The 26,600-nt window shown below is 40.6% G+C and overlaps 1 protein-coding gene across 1 annotated transcript; it reads left to right on the top strand.

Moving 5' to 3' along the window:
- Positions 1-1,036: 1,036 nt before the first annotated feature.
- On the top strand, positions 1,037-26,153 carry LOC127529900 (NACHT, LRR and PYD domains-containing protein 3-like). The gene is made up of 6 exons (XM_051935176.1): positions 1,037-1,220; positions 15,120-15,286; positions 15,487-15,661; positions 17,354-17,419; positions 17,508-19,233; positions 25,976-26,153. Exons 1-6 carry the CDS (start codon positions 1,136-1,138, stop codon positions 26,151-26,153), a joined length of 2,397 nt encoding a protein of 798 aa, XP_051791136.1. The 5' UTR covers positions 1,037-1,135.
- Positions 26,154-26,600: the final 447 nt, after the last annotated feature.

The raw sequence follows: 26,600 nt of genomic DNA, 5'->3' as shown, positions 1-26,600 counted from the left end.
GTTTGTAGCACCACTTTCTCGTTAGACGCTTGGCTTTTACCTTAGCGCTGGCTCTGCTGCCACGATACGACCTTCTAACCTCGTCAGGTAAATAGGGGAACCACACTGGCTCGGGCATTTGTTCTCAGCGCTTTAAGTTGACTACTTGAATAAACGAGTGTCAGCGTGTAAAAATCCACATAAAAGAAAGTGGTAGGAGTGATCAGTGAAATTGAGAAAAAGGTAGAAAAATAAAGTTGTTCACGGAGCTGCTGGAATGTCTGCCACTCGCAGTGGCGCCTGAGTACCCTGAGATGTATCCAGTGTCAAGACTCTTGCTAAACCCACTCTCAGTGATTACTAAAATTACTTCATCTCATGTATCAGTGGTCTCCTTACATAAAATACCAGCTGATGACAAGACAATTTAAATGCTACTAGCAGATTTCTGACATGGACCAAATGCCAGGAGCACTTTGTACTTTAACTGGCTGGGCTACATTGGTTGCCTGCTGAACACTTGATAATGTTGAAAACTCTTAGTGTCTGATAAATCTCTTTTTGAAGATGCTGTTCTTAGCCTTATATTAATGCACCAGGTATGGAGATTTGGCAGCACCAAACTGCATATCCCCATTATTTAGTGGGTGTGTTATGATTGTCATATTATGTAAGGACAACCTCCTATTACTCCATGCTTTCATGTTACCAAATATACAATGCCATATATAAAACATGCGTCTGGAGCACCCTGAAGGTTTTCAAAATGGGACACAGTCATTGAATTCACGTCCCAAAGGCGCCTCATCTCAAGATTTAAGTCTGGGCCTTTGGTTCAATGCAGGTTAACCCCTTCAGAGGTTCACAGCGATTAATGGAGTTAAGGTAAGTTACTGGAACTGTTGTTAAATGTCTAGAAATCTGGTGGTTTGTGGACTCTTATGGAAAAATCAGGACCTTCAGTGTGTCGTGTCCAGACGAATGAGGACTTGCATTTGCTGTTCCCCTGCTCAGCTGTTTAATTTATTTATTTTTTGATTTTTATGTTCTTTCGGTGTTGTTTCCACAGGCTCTGTGCACTGAGAGGTAATATTAACTTTGATGAGAAACAGCCTTCAATGGATACAGTCTAACACTCAACTCAGAAAATCTAAAAATGAGTGACCATGGCTTGAGTAAGAAGTTTGTTAAACTCTTCTCCAGGAAAAGAAGATCTGATCAAGAAGTTGCTGCTCTGTCTGGTGAGAAAAACCTGGAAACGTCCTTCTTGAATTTAAAAAAGTTTTTCCAAAATTGTTTTAAAGCAACACACTTCAAGAACATCTTGTCTATCTTGTTTTTTATTTTTAATATGATTTGTTTTGTAGATGTCCAGTAGATGGACTGCTTGCTCATATCACTCACTATACTGGAATCTTGTGTTTGTAATTTATGCTTTGTGACTTCGCATTTGCTCCTTGAATTTAGGTTTTGATTGCCACTTTTTACAGCTGTTTCCTCTGTTTTTCCCCATTTGCTATACTGAAAAGTTCATTCGACACTGAAGTGTATGTGGTGGCTCAAGTGGTCCTTGTATGAGAAGTTAGTGTGGACATTGACCAGTGAAATTAATTGTGTTTTATTACTGTATTCATTCAGATTTAAAGGAAAGGAGCAATAATAAAATAAATAAAATAAAGTGCTCAGACAGGAGTGGTGCAGATAGACAGCTCAGGAAGTGGGTGACAGCAGAAACAGTCAGTCAGGCCGATAAAAGAACACGAAGACAGTGGTTAATACTCAGCAGTCAGCAGCTGGCTAATGTCAAGAGTGTTTGAGGTGACGTGAATGTTTCTCTTTGCACTGGAACCAGCAAAAAAATAAAGGTGAAATAACCTGATAAGTGAAGTACTAGGGTGTTGTACCGTGTTAGCCATTATGAAAGTAGAGAAAAGCCAAGTAAAATGACTCTGATAAGTGAACTAACACATAGCAGGAAGCCAAAGTACTTTGAATTGTTGAGAGTCCTCAGAAAATGCTATTAAGTCAGCAATAAGCCACACAAGGCCACAATCATTTGAAAAGTTTAAAATGTAAGTGTGTTAGTATATAAGGAGTTGTCTTGCGCTTTTAAAGGCAATTGAGAAAAACACAGAAAGAACATAAGGGAGCACTAGTAAGACAGATGATAAGTTAAATCTGCTCCAGATGAACACTTGGTCATCCACACTGGAACAGGTTTAGGTAGCAGTAGGCAGAGGGGACAGCAATTTAACAACAAATACCTTTAGCATACAGTCAGTCCATAGTGAAAAATATTTCACCCAAACAAACTGTAAAAATCAGTTGGATACAATTTCAGTAATATTTAATGTTTTATTTCAAAGACTGAGGGTTTGGAAGCCCATATTTTGAAGAAATGGCAGCTAATCCGGCACCTCAACTTATTGATTGAACTTGAGAAGTACTGAAGTAGATAACGGGAGGAACTCCCCTAGGTATACCACAGAAAGTCAGTGTGCATAGATAAAGTAGTGTGAGAGGAGACTCCAGTCCAGAGACCTACTGGGTTATGGTCAGGCGTAAGTGTAAGGTGAGCAGTCAGAACTGCCCAGTAGCATCAAGAGCAGAATTATCCATGTCCGGTAGGTCAGAGCACCTCACACAGCTGGATGTTCTTTCTGAGGCACTGCACAGGACTGAAAAGCCCCATTATCAGTGTGACACACATGCCCAGCATGTTACTATGACAGTGCCCAAGTAGGAGTCCTTCTTGGACAAGTTGGTACACTTCTGGCCAGAGTGTCAAGGGATCCAGTTGTCATGGTCAAGCATTAGTGGAAGGTGAGCAGTCAGAACTGTCCAGCAGCATCAACAGTAGAATTATCAATGTCTGGAAGGTGAGAGTACCCCATACAGCTGGATGTCCTCTCTGATGCACTGGGCAGGCCTGAAAAGCTCCATTATCAGTGGGACACACATACCTAGAATGTTACCAACCTTGTGCCCAGGAGGGAGACCCTCCTGGACAAGTGGGTGCACTCCTGGCCTGAGTGTAAAGGGATTAGGTTGTCATGGTTTTATATTTAAATACATTAATAAGTAATATTGAGGAAAAATATTGTGATGCAACAGATCAGAACCAGTTGATTTTGGCTCAAAATAGAAAACTTGAAAGTCAAAATATAACGTACCGATTTCTAGCTTGTTTGCAAATTTAGCAAACAAAAAATGTAAGATGCACACATACTAACTGCACTTGTTGGTCTATACGTCTGCCAATAAAACAAATTAAAAACTGTTACTTCTGCATATTTACTTTTGATAGATTAAATTAGATAAACTTTATTAATCTCAAGGGGAAATTTAGATATATACATGTGCAGAAACATAAAAAAAGAAATTGATTCATAGGAGAAATAATACAGTCAATCAGTAGAGAGATAGATAAGTAAATGCAAAAATAAATGTATATCGTGCAGAGATTGCAAAATAAACTTAAAATTGTAAAATTAATTTAAAGAGTACACAGCATTTACTGTAATTTGGTGTTTTGGGAAGAAGCACTGAATTGCTTGATGGCAGTGGGCAGAAAAGACCCCTGGAGGTACTTCTTAGCACACTGTCGTGGAATCCTCTCCTGGCTAAAAGTGCTCCAAAAGAGCATAACCTGGAGGAGATAAATGGGGAGGGTCACGTCAGGAAGGGCATCCGATGTAAAATTTTGCCAAATCAATATACGAACAACAATATAAATTTCAATACCGGATCGGTCGAGCCCCAGGTTAACAATGACCGCCAACAGGGTGCTGGGGGAGATTGGGCTACTGTTGGCCGAAGAAGGAGAAAAAGAGGGGGGAGATGTGTCCGGAGGCAGGAGGAGAGGAAGAAAGTAAAGAAAGTGGAACTGAGGGTAGGAACTTTGAATGTTGGCAGTATGACTGATAAGGGGACAAAGTTAGCAGATATGATGGAGAGAAGGAAGGTTGATATATTGTGCGTGCAAGAGACTAAATGGAAGGAGAGTAAGGCCAGGTGGATCGGAGATGGATTCAAATTGTTCTATCATGGTGTGGATGGGAGGAGAAATGGTGTAGGAGTTATTCTGAAGGAACAGTATGTCAAGAGTGTGAAAAGAGTGTCAGATAGAGTGATGATTATGAACTTGGAAATTGGAGGTCGTGATGAAGAATGTTGTTAATGCATATGCCCCGCAAGTTGGGTGTGCGATGGAGGAGAAAGAAGATTTTTGGAGTGAGGTGGATGAAGTGATGAACAGTGTACCCAAGGGACAGAAACTGGTGATTGGAGCGGATTTCAATGGACATGTTGGTGAAGGGAACAGAGGAGACTAGGTGGTGATGGGTAGGTAGGGTGTCAAGGAGAGGAGTGAAGGTCAGAGGATAGTGGATTTTGCCAAAAGGATGGACATGGCTGTGGTGAATATGTATTTTAAGAAGAGGGAGGAACACAGGGTGATGTACAAGAGTGGAGGAAGATGCACACAGGTAGATTACATCCTATGCAGAAGAATCAATCTGAAGGAGATTAAAGACTGCAAAGTGGTGGCAGTGGAAAGTGTAGTTAAGCAGCATAGGATGGTGGTCTGTAGGATGACGTTGGAGATCAAAAAGAGGAGGAGAGTGAGGGCAGAGCCAAGGATCAAATGATGGAAGTTGATTGCAAGGTTGAGTTTAGGGAGGAGGTGAGACAGGCACTGGGTGGCAGTAAAAAGTTACCAGACAGCTGGGAAACTACAGCAGATGTAGTAAGGGTGACAGCAAGAAAGGTGCTTGGCGTGACATCTGGACAGAAGAAGGAGGAAAAGGAAACCTGGTGGTGGAATGAGGAAATACAGGAGAGTATACAGAGGAAGAGGATGGCAAAGAAGAAGTGGGATAGTCAGAGAAATGCAGAAAGTAGACAGGAGTACAAGGAGATAAGGCGCAAGATGAAGAGAGAGGTGGTGAAGGCTAAAGAATAGGCGTATGATGAGTTGCATGAGAGTTTGAACACTAAGGAGGGAGAAAAGGACCTGTACCGATTGACTGGACAGAGGGACCGAGCTGGGAAAGATGTGCAGCAGGTTAGGGTGATAAAGGATAAAGATGGAAACGTACGCACAAGCGAGGAGAGTGTGCTGAGCAGATGGAAAGAGTACTTTGAGAGGCTGATGAATGAAGAGAATGAGAGAGAGAAGAGGTTAAATGATGTGGAGATAGTGAATCAGGAAGTGCAACGGATTAGCAAGGAGGAAGTAAGGATAGCTATGAAGAGGATGAATAATGGAAATGCCGTTGGTCCAGATGACATACCTGTGGAAGCATGGAGGTGTTTAGGAGAGATGGCAGTGGAGTTTCTAACCAGATTGTTTAATGGAATCTTGGAAAGTGAGAGAATGCCTGAGGAGTGGAGAAGAAGTGTACTGTTGCCAATATTTAAGAATAAGGGGGATGTGCAGGACTGTAGCAACTACAGGGGGATAAAATTGATGAGCCACAGCCTGAAGTTATAGGAAAGAGTAGTGGAAGCTAAGTTAAGAAGTGAGGTGATGCTTAGTGTGCAGCAGTATGGTTTGATATCTTCATTTCTGAATTCTCTGATCTCCTGGCTGATATCACCCTCTCCCATGACAAAGTATTTATTGCTGGTGATTTTAACATTCACGTTTGGTGTCAATCAAAACCATTGGTTAATGACTTTTCATCACTATTGGACTCATTTGATTTTATCCAGCATATTAATACGCGAACTCACTCTCTTGGTCACACCCTTGATCTCTTTCTTACATGTGATATTTCAGTTAATAATATTGATTTATGTGATGTTTCTTTTACTGATCACTTTTCTATAATGATGTATTTGAATATTACTGTTGATGTTGCTACTACTAGTTGTGCTCCACACTGTTCTCACTTTATAAATTCTTCTATTATATCCAATTTTAAACCGTATTCTCTAGTCTTGATGTACATGTCCAATATGATGGTATCAATGATTGTCTTAGAATTTATTTCTTCTTGTTAAATGGTTTTAGACTTAATTGCTCCTCTCAAGATACGCTGTAATAAGGGAATACCTGCTCCCTGGCTAAATGAAACTACGAGACCAACCACTACGCCGTGCCTGTTGACCTACGGAATGGCATTGGAAAAAAGATGGACTGATTGTTTCTAAATAGATTTTTAGGACTTCTCTATTTAACTTGCAGGTTGCAGTTAAGAAAGCTAAACATGATTTCTTCGCTGATTTAGTATCCCGTCATTCTAAGAATTCTAGGGTCTTATTTAAAGAGGCCATTCACCTTAATTCTGTGACGGGATTAAATAGTTCTGTTCTTTCATTTGAGCAGTTTATTTCATTCTCTGTCAGTAAAATTGATACAATCCGCTGTTGGGTTGTTCCAACTGGCTACGAACTTCCTACTGTTAATCATGAAATTGTCTTGGAATATTTTGATCTTGTCTCACTTTCACAGTTAACAAGTATTATTGACACCCTTAAACCTTCTCTCAGTTCTCTTGATATTTTACCACCACGCCTCTTAGTGTAAGCCTTTGATGCTTTGGGTCCATCTTTACTAGCCATTATCAATGGTTCTTTTAGTGAGGGGGTTGTGCCCTCGTTCTTTAAACATGCTGTGGTGTGTTCCCTGTCTAAAAAAAGCAGAATTACATCCTGGAGTTTTAGCCAATTTTTGCCCGATTTCCCAATTGCCATTTCTGGCTAAAATATTAGAAAGAATTATTTATAATCAATTAGTTGATTACCTGAACTCCAATAATTTATTTGAGATCTACCAATCTGGTTTTAGGCGTTATCATGGTGTTGAGAAGGCCCTCTTTAAAGTATTCAATGACATCTTTCTGGAGTTTTTTTTTGTTTTTTCTATCCATCCTGGCCATCGGACCTTACTCCTTTTCTATGTTAACTAATGTTGCCTTATTTTAATTTCTTATTTTGTCTTTTATTTTTCTTTTCTTCATTATGTAAAGCACTTTGAGCTACTTTTTGTATGAAAATGTGCTATATAAATAAATGTTGTTGTTGTTGTTGTTTATTATTACTGACTCAGGTGGTGCTGCAGTCCATGTCCTCCTTGACCTGTCCACTGACTTTGACACTATAGACCATGAGATATTGCTTTTGCGTCTTGAACATCTTGTTGGACTTAAAGGGGATGCTCTTAACTAGTTCAGGTCATATTTAACTGGTAGACACTTTTCAGTGACTTTAAATCCCTCTTTTTCATCTACTACTCCTCTTAAATATGGTGTTCCTCAGGGATCCATTTTAGGTCCTATTTTATTCTCTATATACTTTCACCCTATTGGAGCTATTTTTAGGAAATTTAACATTTCTTTTCACTGCTATGCTGATGATACACAGGTTTATATTCCTGTCTGCAACTCTGCAATGAATCAACTGCACAACTGTCTGTCTGAACTAAGATCCTGGATGGCTAATAATTTTCTTGATCTGAATCAAAATAAAATGGAGGTGCTTATAGTGGGTCCATCAGCTAAAGCCCAAATTGGTCTTGGACTTCTCGGCTCTTTCTCTGTCTTTTGCAAACCTCAAATCCGCAATCTTGGTGTTATCTTTGACAGTAATCTCTCTTTTGAGAAACAGATTAATTCTGTAGTCAAGAGTTGCTCTTTCCAGATTTGTCTATTTGGTAAGATCAAGCCTTTTTTTATCTTCTAGAGATCTTGAGAAAGCTACTCATGCTTTTATCTTTTCTCGCCTCGATTACTGCAACTCGCTGTATTCTGGGATTAGCAAATCCCTGATACGCAGGTTACAGTTGGTTCAGAATGCTGCCGCTCGCTTTCTGGTTGGAGCAAGAAAGTCTGATTCTGTTTCTCCTATTTTAGCTTCTTTACACTGGCTGCCTGTCAGTTTTCGAATTGATTTTAAAATCTTGCTGCTAGTTTTTAAATCTTTACATGGGCTTGCTCCTGCCTATTTATCTGAACTGTATGTTTTACATCAGCCATCTAGAGTGCTTAGATCTTCTGGTCAGTTGTCTCTTGTTGTCCCCCAAGTGTACAACTAAGGGGGACAGGACTTTTGCAGCTGCTGCTCCTCGCCTGTGGAACTCTTTACCTCATCACATAAAGGAGTCGTCTACAATTGAACTGTTTAAAACAAGAATAAAGACTCAATTCTATTCACTTGCTTTCCGTGACCTTCAATAATACTGATGGTTTCCTCATTGTGATTATGTAATCTTACTTCTATTTATTATTTATTTTATTTATGTTCATTTATTTTATTTCTGTTTATGTTATTTATGTTAATTGTATGTTTTTTCTTCTTTATTGTAAAGCACTTTGGCTACAGCATTCCTATGTTGTTTTAAAATGTGCTATATAAATAAATTGACATTGACACAGATGCAATGTTTGCTCTGAGGATGATGATGGAGAAGTTTAGAGAAGGCGAGAAGGAGCTGCATTACGTCTTTGTGGACCTGGAAAAAAGCATATGACATGGTGCCCCAAGAGCAGCTGTGGTATTGTATTAGGAAGTCAGGAGTGGTAGAGAAGTACATAAGAGTTGTACAGGATATGTACGAGGGAAGTGTGACAGTGGTGAGGTCTGCGGTAGGAGTGACAGATGCATCAAGGTGGAGGTGGGATTACATCAGGATCAGCTCTGAGCCCTTTCTTATTTGCAATGGTGATGGACAGGTTGACGTACAAGATTAAACAGGAGTCCCCGTGGACTATGATGTTTGCTGATGACATTGTGATCTGTAGCAATAGTAGGGAGCAGGTTGAGGAGACCCTGGAGAGGTGGAGATATGCTCTAGAGAGGAAGGGAATGAAGGTCAGTTGGAACAAAACAGAATGCAATGTGTGTAAATGACAGGGAGGTCAGTGGAATGGTGAGGATGCAGGGAGTAGAGTTGGTGAAGGTGGATGAGTTGAAATACTTGGGATCAACAGTACAGAGCAATGGGGATTGTGGAAGAGAGGTGAAAAAGAGAGTGCAGGGAGGGTGGAGTGGGTGGAGAAGAGTGTCAGGAGTGATTTGTGACAGACGGGTATCAGCAAGAATGAAAGGTAAGGTCTACAGGACGGTAGTGAGACCAGCTGTGTTATATGGGTGTTATATGGGTTGGAGACGGTGGCACTGACCAGAAAGCAAGAGAGAGAGCTGGAGGTAGCAGAGTTAAAGATGCTAAGATTTGCACTGGGTGTGACAAAGATGGATAGGATTGTGAAATGAGTACATTAGAGGATTAGCTCAATTTGGACATTCGGGAGGCAAAGTCAGAGAGGGCGAAATTGCATTGGTTTGGACATGTGCAGAAGGAGAGATGCTGGGTATATTGGGAGAAGGATGCTAAGGATAGAGCTGCCAGGGAAGAGGAAAAAGAGGAAGGCCTAAGAGAAGGTTTATGGATGCGGTAAGAGAGGACATGCAGGTGATGGGTGTAAACAGAACAAGATGCAGAGGACAGAAAGATATGGAAGAAAATTATCCGCTGTGGCAACCCCTAACAGGGACAGTGGGAGTAGCTGAAAGAAGAAGAAGAAGATTTGCCCATGGAGATAAATTATGTAATCCTTATTCACATTTATATTCCTCTCTCCACAAATGGGGACCTAGCAATTAAAATGAAAGACTGGGGGGGTAAAGTGAGTTCCGGGAAATGTTTCTGGAAACTTTCAGTAAATGGGATGAGGACAGAACAGATTGGTCAGGAACAGTAGTACCTGGACTCCAAGTCCCACCATGCCTCAATGTACCCAATGGAGGAAACACAAAAAGGGCACATGCCAGTTGGTTCAAGACAGGTGGTTTGAAACAGCCTAAGTCCTGTCTGATATCAGAGAAAACCACCCAAGTGTCAGATGATTTTAGTGAACTGGAGGAGTTGCTTCAATCATTGAAAACACAGTAGTTTGTTCTTAATATCTTGGAGCCTGCAACAAATGGGACTGAGAGCACAGTGAGAGCACCACTTAATGAAGTCGGCACATATTTACACCATCTGGGAATAGGACTGCTGCCTGGTGCAGATTTGGCTATACAGGATAATGATCCTTGTATAGTACAATGTAAGGGAATGCATTGCGAAATGATACCTGACAAGACAGAGGGGGGCCGAGGAGCACTTATTCCAACACCAGTACTGAATGCCATAGAGAAGTTTCCTACAACTGAACCTTGGGTTTCACAGGCAAGTGACTGTTATAAAATAATTTTCAGTAAATGTTAATAAAACAAAAACTGCATCACTTGTGTACCAACATGAATTTATGTGTTTTATTGTTAATTTTGTTGTTTTGGAATTATTTGTCACATTTCATTTTCTATTATATTTGTAATTTCATACTGTCAACTTAAAATGGCATCCATTCCATGTGCCATCCTGACCTTGTCACTCCTGCAACTTCACTCTGGCTGTTTTGTCCTTTTTCTCTCTTTCCTTTCCTTCTTATCTTTACTTGTTTTCTGACGCCTCCACTCCTCTCCTCGCAAGCTTTGTCTGCATTCCACCTGACCCTGGCTCCCCGAATGGAGCAAGGCGGCCCCTTATACGTTGCACCTTGGTGTGGTGGAAGTGCTGTCGTCTGGGGGTCCAGGATCATTTAGGCTCCCCCTGGCGGTGGCCATGGTCACCAACAGGGTTGAGCTTCCAAGTTCCCAATCCGTGGCCCTGATGTAATCCAGAGGGGGTACCCTCTTGCGCTCCAGGGACCATATTATTCCTCTCCAGGTCCTTCCCTTCTCCAGCTGTCCCGGTGATGCCAGGTTCCTGGTCATCTGCACACAGACTTCAATCCCCTTCACATTGACTCCTCTGCATAGGATTTAATCTACCTGTGTGCATCTTCTTCCACTGTTGTATGTCACTCTGTGTTCCACCCTCTTCTTAAAATATGTATTCACTACAGCTATGTCCATCCTTTTGGCAAAATCCACTATCATCTGACCTACTTCTTTCCTCTCCTTGACACCATACCTACCCATCACCTCCTTGTCTCCTCTGTTCCCTTCACCAACATGTCCATTGAAATCCGCTCCAATCACCACTTTCTGTCCCTTGGGTACACTGTCCATCAGTTCATCCAACTCACTCCAAAAATCTTTTTTCTCCTCCATCGCATACCCAACTTGCGGGGCATATGCACTAACAACATTCATCATCACACCACCAAAGTTCCTCAAAGTTTCTTTATGAGTGTCTACTGAGAGACTGAAGGAGATATAAACACTTCCATATTCATAGCGTTATGTTCTCTGATGTCCTTAGAATGGGTCACATCAGACAGTTGTAAACAACAGAAACTTAAATTTTTTTTATTTAAATTGAAATCAAAAATTAAACTACAAACACAGAGATAAAAAAATACATGAGCAGACTAAATTCTACATATAGAAAGCTTGAATACGTCATTCAGAGTCTACTTGATTCATAACTTGTAAAAATTGGCTTAGATCATTGAAGGAGGAAGAAATTATATTCAGAATCATCCAAGCTTCAGCAATAATAAAGTAAAACAATAGGTTAAACATTTTCTCCTCAAACATCTAATAAAAATAAGAATGAAAGTAAATAAATAATAAATAAATACATAAAACTAGAAGAGCTGACACTTAACATGCTATACATAAGCTTATATATATGGTCTCTTATTTCATGTGAGCAAAGAGAAGCTGAATAACACAAACTAAACAAAAGCTAAATAAACCCACTCCTCTTATTTATTTATTTATTTATTACTTTTAAATAAAGCAGTTTTTGTGGGCTTCTCAGAACTTGGTTAGGTTTTCTTTTTAGGATAAAAATTAGAAAGAGCCCCCTTTTGAATCCTTAAAGCCTTAAATGTTAAGTGTTTTACTAGTCTGATGGTAATACAACTGTAGAGCTCATTAAACCAGCAGCCATTAGTCCCTTCATTCAGAATTCATCAGGCTGATCGGGCATGACTGTCTGAAGAACTGGGCTTATTTTTACAAGAATCTCAAATGTCTTATTAAATTTCCCTCCAGAACTGACTCTAGCAAGTGCATCTCATTTCATTGATACCACAAATTCAATTTTTTCTGTGGAAGCATTTTGATTGGCTGAGAGGATTAGCTTAGAAACAGGTGGTCAGGTGCAATGGCTAAGTCAACACCACATTATATTGAACTGCTAGTTCTGCACATTTTTCCACACAAAAGTAGCAGACCAACAGCACAACAATATTCCTCTATACAGCCAGCAAATCGCTGATGAAAAGTTACTGGCGTCTCAGGTGGGACAAAGCCAGTGGTTTCCTGAGGAGTAAAAGTTATGTGTTTAAAGTGTGTGTCACTGGGCAAAGTCAGGCTGGAGTCATAAGATTGCTTTAGAGTCAACAACTTCTGGGATGAGGAGGAAACAGACACCATGTTATGTCATTGTAGAAACTGCTAACAATTCCTGTCTTCTGGCAGAATGGCTGAAAAAAAGCAAGGATCTACAGTCAAAAAGTAAAAAGTATGTGAACCCCTAGGAATTATCTTTATTTATGTCTAATTCCCATATAAAACATGGTCGTATCTTCATGTCAGTCACAATAATGAACAAACACAGTCTCCTATAACTAAAGATACACAGATTTTCAGAGAATTTTGACCATGTTGAATAAATCATTCAAACTGTGAAACTGAAGGTTGGATAAAGTAAGTGAACCCTAGGGTCCACCCTGCGTGGAGTTTGCATGTTCTCCCCGTGTCTGCGTGGGTTTCCTCCAGGAGCTCCGGTTTCCTCCCACAGTCCAAAGACATGCAGGTTAGGTGGATTGGCGATTCTAAATTGGCCCTAGTGTGTGCTTGGTGTGTGGGTGTGTTTGTGTGTGTCCTGCGGTGGGTTGGCACCCTGCCTGGGATTGGTTCCCTGCCATTTGCCCTGTGTTGGCTGGGATTGGCTCCAGCAGACCCCCGTGACCCTGTGTTCAGATTCAGCGGGTTAGATAATGGATGGATGGATGAAGTGAACCCTAAGCTAAGGAGTTTTTAAAAAGCTCATTGCAGTCTGAATTTAGCACACCTGGAGTCCATTTAATGAAACGAGTTCAGAGGTGTGGCCTAGAATTACTTTGATTGATAAAAAGCACAATAAAGTTTGAGTTGGAGTTTTTGGCAAGAAGCATATCCAGATAGGAATCACGCCTCACACAAAAGAGCTGTCTGAAGAGCTACAATAGAGAATTGTTAATCTACATAAGGCTGGAAAGGGTTACAAAGTCATCTCAAAGATTTTAGATATTCATCAGTCTACTGTTAGGCAAGTTGTCTATAAATGGAGACAATTTGGTATTGTGGCTACTCTGCCTAGAAGTGGGCACCCTGCCAAGATGACCCCAAGAGCACAACACAAAGTCAGCAATGAGGTAAAGAAGAACCCTAGAGTGACAGCAAAGGACTTGAAGAAGTCATTAGAACTGGCTAACATCTCTGTTCATCAGTCAACTATACGCAAAACACTGAACAAGAAAGGAGTCCATGGCAGGACACCAAGAAGGGAGCCACTGCTATCAAAAAAGAACATTGCTGAACGGCTGAAGTTTGCGAAAGAGCAGTTGGACACTCCACAATGGTACTGGAGTGATGAAACCAAAATTGAACTATTTGGGAGGAGCAAACAGAACTTCATTTGTTTTACTTTATTTAACTTTATTCACTACAATAAAGTATGGTGGAGGGAACATCATGATTTCGGCCTGCTTTGCTGCATCAGGGCCTGGACAGCTTGCCATCATTGAGGGGAAAATGAATTCATAAGTTTATCAACAAATTCTCCAGGATAATGTGAGGGTGTCTGTCCGTCAACTTAAGCTCAGGAGAGGCTGGGTGATGCAACAGGACAATGACCCCAAACATCACAGCAAATCCACAGCACAATGGCTTCAGAAGAACAAACTCTGCCTTTTGGAGTGGCCCTGTCAGAGCCCAGATCTCAATCCTATTGAATGACTTGAAGATAGCCATACACAGAAGACAACCAAAGAATATGGAATAGTTAAGGCATTTCTGCAGGGAAGAATGGGCTCAAATGTCCCCTGCATGATGTGCAGGTCTGATCTGCAGTTACAGGAAGCGCCTGGTTGAGGTCATTGCTGCCAAAGGAGGGTCAACCAGTTATTAAATCCCAATTTTCACTTACTTTTTCCATTACCACTGTGAACGTTGAATGCGTTTGTAAAACAAAGACATGAAAGAGTAGAATTTTTTGTGTGTCATTGGCTTAAACTCATTGTGTATAACAGTACCTGTGACTTAGATGAAGATCAGATCACTTTTTATAACCAATTCATGCAGAAAACCAGATCATTCCAAAGGGTTTACATACTTTTTACTTTGACTGTATAGTACAGGAGATTAGCTTACATTACATATTTAAATCATTTTAATTTACCCAAATCAGCACACAGATAACTGTAACATTCTTTAAAAATCCCTGTGCCATTAAGTATTATCTAAAGTCCCAAATTAGTTAAACATATTAAAAGTCTTTGACATACACAATAATCTCTTAAGAGAAGCCTTTTTTAATATACATGTATTTAATTGTAATTATCTTATTGCTCCCTTGGTTACTGTCCAGAACACGATAGGTACAGGATATCTTAACTATACAGGAGAGGCAAACCCATAACACTTACAAATTCACTGGAAATAATAAAACAAACACAGGAATAGACTTTTATACAAAGTTTTTAACTAAGTTTTTAACATCATTGAAGACTTAGTTCAAAAGAGATTTCATTAAGTGTAGTTTAATCTTCTTAAAACTTCTTTCATAAACACATGCCATAATTAAAAAATCAGGTGCTGTTACGAGTGCCCTGCTACTATGTAGAAATCTAATTGTAATCCTTTTATTTAACCTTAAACTACAGTAGTTTGACATCAAAGATCATATCCCAGTCTGGTTTCAGCTTTATAGTTGGAGCTTGAATCCTTGTTGCCCTTTTCCTTCTGTAACATAAGACATTAGATCTTGTACAATTAACAAATGGTTGATCACAATAAACATTGATGGCTGCTGTTCATACTTATTTACTGGGTAAATAGATGAGCCCAGCTAGCGGTCATGTCAGACTGACCTGTAACCCCTGAGCCTCCACTGTTCCTGCAGCTCTTTATTTTTGTCTTTTCTGTTTTCATTTCAGGTTTGACAAAGACATTTCCTAATATTATAAAAACATTCTCTCATGAGGATCTCCTCAAGATCACAGAATACTACAAGCCCTACTTGAGCTACGTGATTGAGTACGACATCACAAGTATCCTGCAGAACCTGGCAACCAAGAACATCCTCACCAACGATGAGGCCAAGGTAGGTGGGTCTTTCTGTTGGTATGTGGTACAAGAAACTGAGCAGAGATGGTGAGCTCAGGAGAATTGTCTTAAACTGCTTGTCCATCTATAGCAGAACTTCCTGTTATTATGAGGTCAACAAATAAGACTGACCACACTGCTCTTCTCCTCCAGTAGTCATCTCCAAACTGACTCTCTAGTCACTTGCTTGTCTTTCAGAGATTCAAAGCGAAAGAAAAATATGAGGGGCGAACAGATGTGGAGTCCTTCATCAGTGACATAATGAAGATGGACAAAGCAATATTGGTGAGCCTGTGGGAGGCACTGGCTGAAGAACTTGTGAGATTTCCATCACCAAACATGACCAATATACTGAAGGAGGTAACAGAATGGGGTGAGTTAATGGAGTCTCACGAGAGCCATTGAATGTGTGGACACAGGGAAGGAAAATGGAGGGAGGGACACAGGAACACAAAACATAATGTTACTGTCTGGGATTTTTGACACACCGCTGTCTGGTTCACCACTGACATGGATAATCCTACTTGATAGCTGTGAAAATAAAAACTCCTTTAGTTCCTTTTATTTTATCTTTATATATCTATGTAAATTTCTTTTTTTCCCCAGTGCTTTACAATGATTGCTGGACAAAAGAAAAAAAACTTTCAGATTTTACAAACTCAAACTTGTGTATAACTTGTACACAAATTCAAAAACACTTATTATGATTTTCTTTTGCACAAACCACAAATGATCTTATAAACACAGCAGCCTCTAACAATGACTCCAAACAACATGTGTCACAATATATACATCTGTTTATACTTCATGGAACATCACTTACACAAAACACAACACATAACACAAACCCTGCACCTCAATAACCAATTCAGTTCAAGAATGTGCAGTGAATCAAATAAGAAAAACAATCAGCAAAAACATCCTGATGCTAAATGCACTGTCCAATGCCAGATGACAAACAATGTCATCCAGATGAGCTCTCACCGACCATTCATATGAACTCCTGCTGGCAGATCATTTCGATCCATGAGGTCAATAATGCTCAAAATGCTTTCCACAGATATGTATTCTTTTGACCATCTGCTGGTTTGTTCACTCCACTTAGACAGTTCCTAATATTCCATTATGGCTATTGACACACTGCCATCTGGTTTAAACAATTTGGCTTACTTGTTGCACAGGAAGCCTTCCTTCTCTTGTCTTCCTCCTCACTCCTTTTTAAACACATTATCTATCTATAGTCCTGAGGTGCCATAAGGACAAAGTTCAGTCGTGCAGCATAGGTACATAGAACCTCTCTTGGCACTAGTAGCCTAAACATGTTTTGCAGCAAGTGCATCAGATAAAGAAAGGTAAACACAATGCACTTCAGGCTATTTAGATTTGTTAAATCAATTAAAAGACTTCAAAGAGGTAAGTTGGTCTACCATACTTATATAGAAACTGGGATGCAACTAGTACCTAATTGCGATCTATCATGTTCTCCCCTTTGACATGGCTATCGCGCCTCCCTTATTTACTTCATAAGCCAACAGCTTACACGGGTGTTCAGTAATAATATTTTAGATAGATAGATAGATAGATAGATAGACATATTTGATCTTAGCACCCCCTTCTGGTCCATGTGTGTAAACACTAGGATTGTATCTTCATTTTTACTTTCCTAAATCATTCTGGGATTATCAGATTTATTTCCACCTCTGCTTTTCAGCCATCTTGTTTTTTTCAGAAGTTTCAAATTCACATGAAGCTTATCGGTCCCATGAGACCTCAGTGGACAGCTCCTGTTTTCTCCAGTATTACACCTTGTGCTTCCTTCAGCATGATAGAAACACAATATGTCTGCTGTGTCAAATGCTGTCTAGTCAGTGGTCTCCTGTGTTTTCTTTCTTGGACAATTAATTACAAGTCTTGCAACATGGTCACGCATTACAAAGTCCACATTAGCAGCAGTCTTTTAGTTTTTTATAGTTGTTTTTCTGGTGGTATACCTCACAGGATAATTACTTATATTTGTGTTAATCTGCCCCCTCCCTGCTGTGATTGTCTCTTGTTGTCTCTACAGGACCAGACCTCTTGAAGGTCATTCAGGCCAGTCTCCAGCCATTTCCCATTCATACTCATATTAAAGGTAACCCACTGATCTCCTGTTTCTAGTCATTAGCTTGTCCATTCTTCTACTATTCAGTTTCCTCACTTGTTCTGATTTTAACTTTCAGGCCTCCATGAGACACACAGAGATGGCGTGTATGAATCCACAAGAATTCTGGATGATCAGGTTTCTCTTGGTGATCCACGCACCAGGGCTGTCAGCTTTGAGACTCGATACACAGAGCTGATGGTCATTGGTCAGTACAAAAGGACCTACAGTGAGACTCACCAAGAACTTGTGAATACAGGGAAGGTTCATGCAGAGCTGGTGGAGGAGCGGACAAAGGAGAAATGTGAACGAATCTGGACTGAGCAGCTTTTTCAGAGGAGTCTAGGAAGTGAGACTGCCCCACACATAATAGTAGTCAGTGGAGTAGCTGGAATTGGGAAGACCACCATGGTCCAGAAGATCATGTTTGACTGGGCCAGAGGCACTCAGTACCAGAGGTTTTCATTCATATTCTTGTTTAAATTTAGAGAGCTCAACCTCCTAGACACGGAGACGGAGCCACAAATGCCTCTGACCAGGCTGATTGTAAGGCACTATAAATATCACAATGACCTGAGACTAAGAGAAATCCTGCAGAAACCTGAGTCTCTCCTCTTTATATTTGATGGTCTTGATGAGTACAAACACAAACTGGACTTTACACAGGACAGGCTCTGCTCAAACCCAGATGACTACTTTCCTGTCCACATCCTGGTCACAAGCTTGGTCAAAAGGACATTACTGAAGGGCTGTTCAGTCCTGATAACAACCAGACCAACAGCCTTGGAGGCCATGGACAAGGAGAGAGTTGACCGATTTGCAGAAATCCTGGGGTTCTTCCCTGAACAAAGACTGATGTATTTTAAGAAGTTCTTTGGTGACACTGATTTGAGCTCTGAGGTTTTTCACTACATTGAGGAGAATGACATCCTGTACACCATGTGCTTCAACCCCTCGTACTGCTGGATTATCTGCTCTGTGCTAAAGAGCCACTTTAAGACACCTGAAGAAGAGCGTGGAGCCACCCCTAGAACTGTCACCGATCTTTTTGTGATGTTCCTACACAACATCCTGACCAAGCACAGGCGAGAAGCTGAAGACCAACGGGGGATTCTGATCAAACTAGGAAAGATGGCTTATTATGGGGTGGCCAACAAGACTCTTGTGTTTTATGACAAGTTTGAAATGTCTACCTTTGGTCTCCAGTCAGTCTTATCTTCTCAGTTCCTCTCAGGTTTCCTTAAAGAAATCCTGCAGAGAGAAAGCACTCTGGGTGAAATGACATGTACATTTTATCACCTCACACTACAGGAGTTCATGGCCGCCTGCTTCTTCTATCTCGATCCATCAGCTGGCGTTGGGGAGCTGCTTGTGAAGCTGGACTTATGTAAAGATGGCCGGTTTGAGATTCTCACTCAATTCCTGGCAGGACTGGCCAGGCCTTCTGTGTTTAAAGCACTGGGGGGAATCCTGGGAGAGCTTGAGAGGAAGACAGCAAAGCAGATACTGGAGTGGGTGAAGCAGAAAGCTGAACAGGCACTACGGGGTAAAGGTACAAGTGAAGCTCTACGAGTGTGTCAATGGCTCTATGAAACTCAGAATAAGAGATTAATAAGAGACGCCATTGGGAAGGATTTAAAGATGAACTTCAGTAAGTTGACTTTATCACCTCTTGACTGTGCTGTGCTGGGCTCTGTCATCAGCTGCTGTGGAGAACTTGAGGAGCTTGTCCTGTCAGACAAACACCTCACCTCAGAGTGTATCTGGAGATTGGTGCCTGGGCTCATCTGCTGTAGACATGTCAAGTGAGTAATACATGCATTTAGTTTTATTGTTTGTAAACACAGCAGAGTTTCATTCCAGTCTTTAAATCCACCGTTTCCTGATATCAATAGATCTTCTAAGCCTTGCCCCACCTTACAGGAAGTGATGTCAGTGCTGTGATGTGTCACATGGGCATGTCGCTCTATCAGCTGTTCCTCACTTCACAGTAGCACAGTAAGACTTCACTCAGTCTGAGCCCAGGGTTTGTCTGAGTTTGAGTCTTACAGTAATTACTCGCATTATTTAAAATTTACAAATGTATAGCGCCATTCAAAAAGAATAACACAAAGTTTGTTTAATTATTCTTAAGGGTGATCCTAAGGGTTGGTAATAGCTGATCCAGAACTGGAACTGGAACTGAACGCTGGCGTTTCTGTCTGCTGCTGCTTGCCAGTGCTCTGTTTGTGTACTTTTACTAGTTGTTTTTTACCATTTGCATCACATCTTCCTTCGCCTTTTTATTGGATTTGCATTGGATTAAAAACTGATAACACGCATTTGCGTCCCTTGCCTCCTTCGGCCTTAACATGAGCCCTTGTAGAACTGTGCTTTGCTGGCTGCAACCTGTGTGGGTAAGTGGAACCTTTCTCACTAACTCTCTGCTCAAGTAACTAGCTTTGACTAATAGGTGGTTGAAACTGCCCTTTGTCAATTGCTGAGTACTTGCAGAAATCCCAGTGGTGACGGTCTACTGGCTAACATGTTATTTTAATTGGGCCAAGTAGGTACACAAGGGGTACATTGCTTTGCTTCCAAGCTGGAATTTGCTTGGTGATTTCTGGAAATCTACTATGATAAACCTCAATTGGTTGTAATGGATAATTATGTTTACTTTGATATCTAATGCAGTCACATCTTCAAAACTAAAGTATTCACCAGATGAATTGTATCGACTTTGAACAAACTATGAATTGCCTGCTGATCTCCTGCCGCACCGCGGCATTCTCCAACGACCTAAGTACGTTCACTGGGGCTCTTGTCGCCGTTTTTGCATCAGCAGGAGTAGCAGCGGGACTATACAAAAGAAAAAGGCTCGCATCTTTTACAGTATGCTCTGTCTTTGGCAGGATGACCTCTACTCAAAATGACCACAAGTTATCAAATAACAGATTTAAAAATTCCACCACATCAGCAAATGTGGACATTCTGAACCTCCTGTCTTTCCCACAAGCTGTCAAAGCCGTGCTCAATGCTCCGCTTTTGTTAGCAAAGCTGAAAAAAATCTGTCAATGCAATGACATCTGGGAAATTACTGAGGCTTTATTTATTCTGACTGAACTTTGCTAACATTAATTGGGATAACCCCCATCAGACACGTCAGTAATTATTTTTAACTTGTATCTAAATTCTTGGATTATCACTGAACTAATGAATCGTTTATTTAAATTAATCAAAGACCCCATTGTTACAGACGTCTTGAATAATTAGGCTCAACTTGAGACCCGGAGATGTGTGTGTGTGTTTGTATGTGGCTTCCTTTAACAAAACAGACAAAACTACTATAATAAATGCAAATAATAACCAAGAAGATGACTGAACTTAATACCGTATTATAACAATATAGAGAACAAACTGCAATTAACACTATTATACCGTAACAGATAATAATGAATAAAATGCTATTTGTATTTAAAACATTATGCACACAGCACTGTCATTAAACAACCTATGTTATACAAACATAATACCTACTTCTTACGGACACACAATAATTATGTTTCGTAGATGCTCCTAGAATGTGAAGAACACGGTATTAATCCTTCCATTGATAAGCACTTATTTGAGAAATCTCCTGTAAAAATTAACTGGAGACAACAGAAAATGCTACGAGTCAGCTGTTTCACCAGAACTGGCCAATGCTACACCTCTGGGAGGGAATATCAACTCCAGGGCAGGGTGAAGGTGCTTGAGCCAATCTCCTCAGGACTTTACAAATTGACAGGATATACTTAAAGATTGTTAGCTGTGCAGTGAATAGCAACCTGTAGAAGATACTCAGGTTGAAATCAGGAAACGACTGCAACTGAAGAGCGAACCTTTTGTACACCCATGCTAAGCTCAGATTGTACACCACGGTCCCACATGAATTCTGACACAAAACTACCAGAAACTCTGAGTGCCAACTGTGGAACATACTGTAAATGGAGAGTTACTGTACTTACCAATCTGGTTTTATCTGGCCTTGTATTTCTTCCAACAAATTAGAGCATCTTCTTGTCAGTGGTGTGGCATCCACTCTCATCTCCACATCTGATCATCTCGCTTTTTTATGCCAGGACAGATCTTATCAGGGTTCATTAACGTGATTCATACATTTCTACTCTAACAGCTCACTTCCTCAGATGTTGAAACACAGAAGCCTTTCTGAACTTCTGCCATCTTCCTGACAAAGTAACAAAGTCACTGTTTTCTTGGACTAATTAAGTTTTGTCCCAATGACACAAATAATGTCATGAATATTGTCCGAGTAGACCCAGTATGGAAGTTAAAGTGCTGATTTCTGAAATTGACAAAGGTGGTCTCTCTAACGGACATAAACTTGTATCTTTGGTCATTTGTTCTCCATTCAATCTGCTTGTGACCAGACCTCTCTACTCCACCATCTTGGTACCTGCTTGTATGTGTCTCTCCCCCTCACATATTAACAGTCCTGTGTCTTTAACATTTTAAGCAGAGTTCTCTAAAACACCCTGTAATGTCACATATTATCTCAACATGGTGGTATTTAAATATACAGCTTGATTCTTTCTCTTAAAGGCCCAAACTATCATTTCATCTATAATTATTATGCCTTGCTGTGAGGTTTCTTTTCCCTTCTTGGTCTGATCGGAAAATACAAACCCTGTTGACATCTTTGATCCGTCTGGACTGAGTTTATTCTAAGATTTTTCACATAACCTCCTTTTATTTCCACTTTCAAATCCATTGTGTCTTTAAATTATGTGGCATCTTCTTCACTTATCCTCTGACATCTTCATCCCCCTTCTCTCTCTTTCTTCTCCTCATTCTTTCCTTCACAATTCCTTATCAGTCTCTTCACATTTTTCATATTTAATTGCATTGATTTCTCCTCCATTGTGATTCTAGATTATCTTGTATTGTGTTAAATTACCCTTCAAAAACAAAGCAGTCAAAACACTCATCTCCAAACTGTCCACAGATTGCACCTTCCCAGATCTTTCTAGACACTCTGACACCTTTCTGACCTCTGGCCACTTTTGTGCTCCTTGAGCTCTTTTCCTACTGTCCTACATTGTCCTACAGTGCATCCAGAAAGTATTCACAGCGCATCACTTTTTCCACATTTTGTTATGTTACAGCCTTATTCTAAAATTGATTCAATTCATTTTTTTCCTCAGAATTCTACACACAACACCCCATAATGACAACATGAAAAAAGTTTACTTCAGGTTTTTGCAAATTTATTAAAAATAAAAAATTGAGAAAGCACATGTACATAAGTATTCAAAGCCTTTGCCATGAAGCTCAAAATTGAGCTCAGGTGCATCCTGTTTCCCCTGATCATCCTTGAGATGTTTCTGCAGCTTAATTGGAGTCCACCTGTGGTAAATTCAGTTGACTGGACATGATTTGGAAAGGCACACACCTGTCTATATAAGGCCCCACAGTTGACAGTTCATGTCAGAGCACAAACCAAGCATGAAGTCAAAGGAATTGTCTGTAGACCTCCGAGACAGGATTGTCTCGAGGCGCAAATCTGGGGAAAGTTATAGAAAGATTTCTGCTGCTTTGAAGGTCCCAATGAGCACAGTGGCCTCCATCATCCATAAGTGGAAGAAGTTCGAAACCACCAGGACTCTTCCTAGAGCTGCTGGCCATCTAAACTGAGCAATCAGGGGAGAAGGGCCTTAGTCAGGGAGGTGACCAAGAACCTGATGGTCACTCTGTCAGAGCTCCAGAGGTCCTTTGTGGAGAGAGGGGAACCTTCCAGAAGGACAACCATCTCTGCAGCAATCCACCAATCAGGCCTATATGGTAGAGTGGCCAGACAGAAGCCACTCCTTAGTAAAAGGCACATGGCAGCCCGCCTGGAGTTTGCCACAAGGCACCTGAAGGACTCTCGGACCATGAGAAAGAAAATTCTCTGTTCTGATGAGACAAAGTTTGAACTGCTTGGTGTGAATGCCAGGCGTCATGTTTGGAGGAAACCAGACACTGCTCATCACCAGGCCAATACCATCCCTACAGTGAAGCATGATGGTGGCAACATCATGCTGTGGGGATGTTTTTCAGCGGCAGGATCTGGGAGGCTAGTCAGGATAAAGGGAAGATGACTGCAGCAATGTACAGAGACATCCTGGATGAAAACCTGCTCCAGAGCGCTCTTGACCTCAGACTGGGGCAACGGTTCATCTTTCAGCAGGTCAACGACCCTAAGCACACAGCCAAGATATCAAAGGAGTGGCTTCAGGACAACTCTGTGAATGTCCTCGAGTGACCCAGCCAGAGCCCAGACTTGAATCCGATTGAACATCTCTGGAGAGATCTTAAAATGGCCGTGCACCGACGCTTCCCATCCAACCTGATGGAGCTTGAGAGGTGCTGCAAAGAGGAATGGGCGAAACTGGCCAAGGATGGGTGTGCCAAGCTTATGGCATCATATTCAATAAGACTTGAGGCTGTGATTGCTGCCAAAGGTGCATCGACAAAGTATTGAGCAAAGGCTGTGAATACTTATGTACATGGGATTTCTCAGTTTTTTATTTTTAATAAATTTGCAAAAACCTCAAGTAAACTTTTTTGACGTTGTCATTATGGAGTGTTGTGTGTAGAATTCTGAGGAAAAAAATGAATTTAATCCATTTTGGAATAAGGCTGTAACATAACAAAATGTGGAGAAAGTGATGCGCTGTGAATACTTTCCGGATGCACTGTATATGTTTGCGACTATGAGGATTACCCCGTGTCCGTGTTATAATCTGAAAGGATTTCAGGTTTATAAAGAGTGACATCATCAGGTGTTCTTGACATCTGTGCTCTTTTATGTTTATTCTGATATTTTCTCTACAGTATGTGAAGACTACTGCTTAAAATCAAGACTAAACATAAAACATTATTATACCTGAACTGCTGAATCGGTTAATGCTAAAATAATTTTGAATTGTTTCATTTTAAAACTCTTTAAAGCACATGCATTTAAAATTTGGTTTGATAGATAGATAAATGTCACAGACTCCTGGTGCTTTAGTTTTCCAAACCTCTTTCTCCACGACTCCAATGTTCAAGAACTCCCGTCAGTCAGGCTTCTTGTGCTCTTTTCTGAGTATCTTGCTATAGATGAGTGATCAGATGTTGTTATTGTTTAGCCTGTGTACAAATCCAGAATTAGAACATGAACTGGACTGATGATACCTGTAGTCAATTCATCTAATAAACCATTCAAATATGCCAGCTGACAATCAAATATCCAAGCAGATATGTGAATATTCTGACATACACTATATGACGTTTTAGGAAACCTGCCACACTGCCCCTGTGCTCCCCTGGTCACTCTTGTCACTTCTTGATTCTCTTTTTTGTTTTTAAATTCAAACATCAACTGAAATCTACAAAGTTGATCAAGAGAAGGTGGACCAGAGGAGCTACAGGATGCCTTTGAACGTCTTTAAAACTGACACAGTAATACACACACGCACACCAAGATGGTCACTTCATATATTAGTGTGTGGTCAAGCAGGAATTAGCACAAGGGCAAGGTCGGGTTCAAACCTAAATTTACACAACTGGGCCAAGATAAAGAACTAGAAGTGAAAAGAAGAGCGCTGACTATGGCCTGGACAAAAAAAGGAAGTGAGGAAGCGGAAGAGCAGAAACAAACTTGAGGGACTTGTGTGTTGGTGACTTCCCAGTTTTTGTGATGTCGACTTTCCACCACATGATGAAGCTGCTGGCTGACCGGCTCTTCTAAATGTGACAGTGACACACATGACGGTCTCTTTGTTGTAAAGTGTGTCACTGAGTCTTCCATTGCATAGACATCTCAACATTGAGCACGAACATAATGTCACAGAAGACGAATAAAAAGATGATAACTTCCGCATTGCCCACTCAGTCCTCGGCCAGTACAATGGACACTTACACCAGTTACAGAGGTGAGTGATCTGCATGGCCATGGTGTCATTTACTCAAACACTAGGATCTTGACCTCTGGCCCCCAAAATATTTCCATGTAATTATATTTAAATGGAATCTCTGAACACTGGATTGAGAACACAGACAATTAATTGTACTTTAAAACAACCTACCATTAAATGTCACATAGTACAATTGTTACTAAAAGTATTGTCATTTAAAAATCTTTTAAAAGTACAATTCCTTTTCCTTCATAATTTCCTCAAATACAGTAACGACAGTAAATGTCATTCGTTAGTTCACACCACTGTGAAGGAATGAAAAGTTCGATGCTCCCTGAGTCCTGCGGTCTTCTCCATTTAATCCCAGTGTTCTCTTATTAAAATTCTTCTCTAAATATGTCTCACTCTGGGACTAACACCTGTAGCTCACTTCCATTTATTTTTATTCTCTTCTTGCTTCTCTTTGATGTTTTAATTCATTCACAAGTGCTTCAGTGTGGACAACGTCACGGTCAGCGTAGTCAGTGAAGTTTTAGTCTTTGTCACAGCAGGCTTGAAGTTTTTTTGGTTTATTTTTTGTCTGTCTGTCTGTTCACATGCCCTCACTTCTCTCTCTTCATCTCCACAGGATATCTGGTTGTGGTCTCAGCTCCAAATGTTGCTCAGCTCTCTCCTCAGCTCTTTCTTCTCCACACTCACAACTGACTGAACTGCAGCTGAGCAGCAACAACATGGAGGATTCAGGAGTGGATCAGCTGTGTCAGGGGCTGAGGAGTGAAAACTGCAAATTACAGACACTGAAGTGAGTCAACAACAAGTGCATGAGTGTGTGTCTGTGAGTGTGTGTGTTGCGTGTTTATTGAATTTTACTTCTTGTCACTCTATGACTCGGACTGTTCCACACCCACAATACAAATACTGTTTAATCAGAACAGACTGCACACAAGAATGAAAAATTATTCACGTTATAAAATAAACAAAATAATCAAATAGAAAATACTTGAAATTGAACAAAGAAGACATTTAAAAAGGAACTTAAACAAAGATAAGAACATTTACAAGCCAAACCATGACATGTGTTTCTCAACAGATCACTGATGTGATTAGAGGTCCAAATCCCAGGCCTCATAAATCCTTCTTTTGTCATTTCAACCCCACACTTCTCAGTCAGGACAAACCCGGTTTCAAACCTAAACTTACACTACTGGGCCTAAACAAAGAACTGCAAGTCAATAGAAGAAGGCTGAGCAAGA

This window comes from Erpetoichthys calabaricus, chromosome 1 (assembly GCF_900747795.2).
Source record: "Erpetoichthys calabaricus chromosome 1, fErpCal1.3, whole genome shotgun sequence".
NCBI classification, from domain to species: Eukaryota; Metazoa; Chordata; class Cladistia; order Polypteriformes; family Polypteridae; genus Erpetoichthys; species Erpetoichthys calabaricus.
The sequence above is the reverse complement of the archived record's forward strand: the minus strand, read 5'-3'. Positions and strand labels throughout refer to the sequence as shown.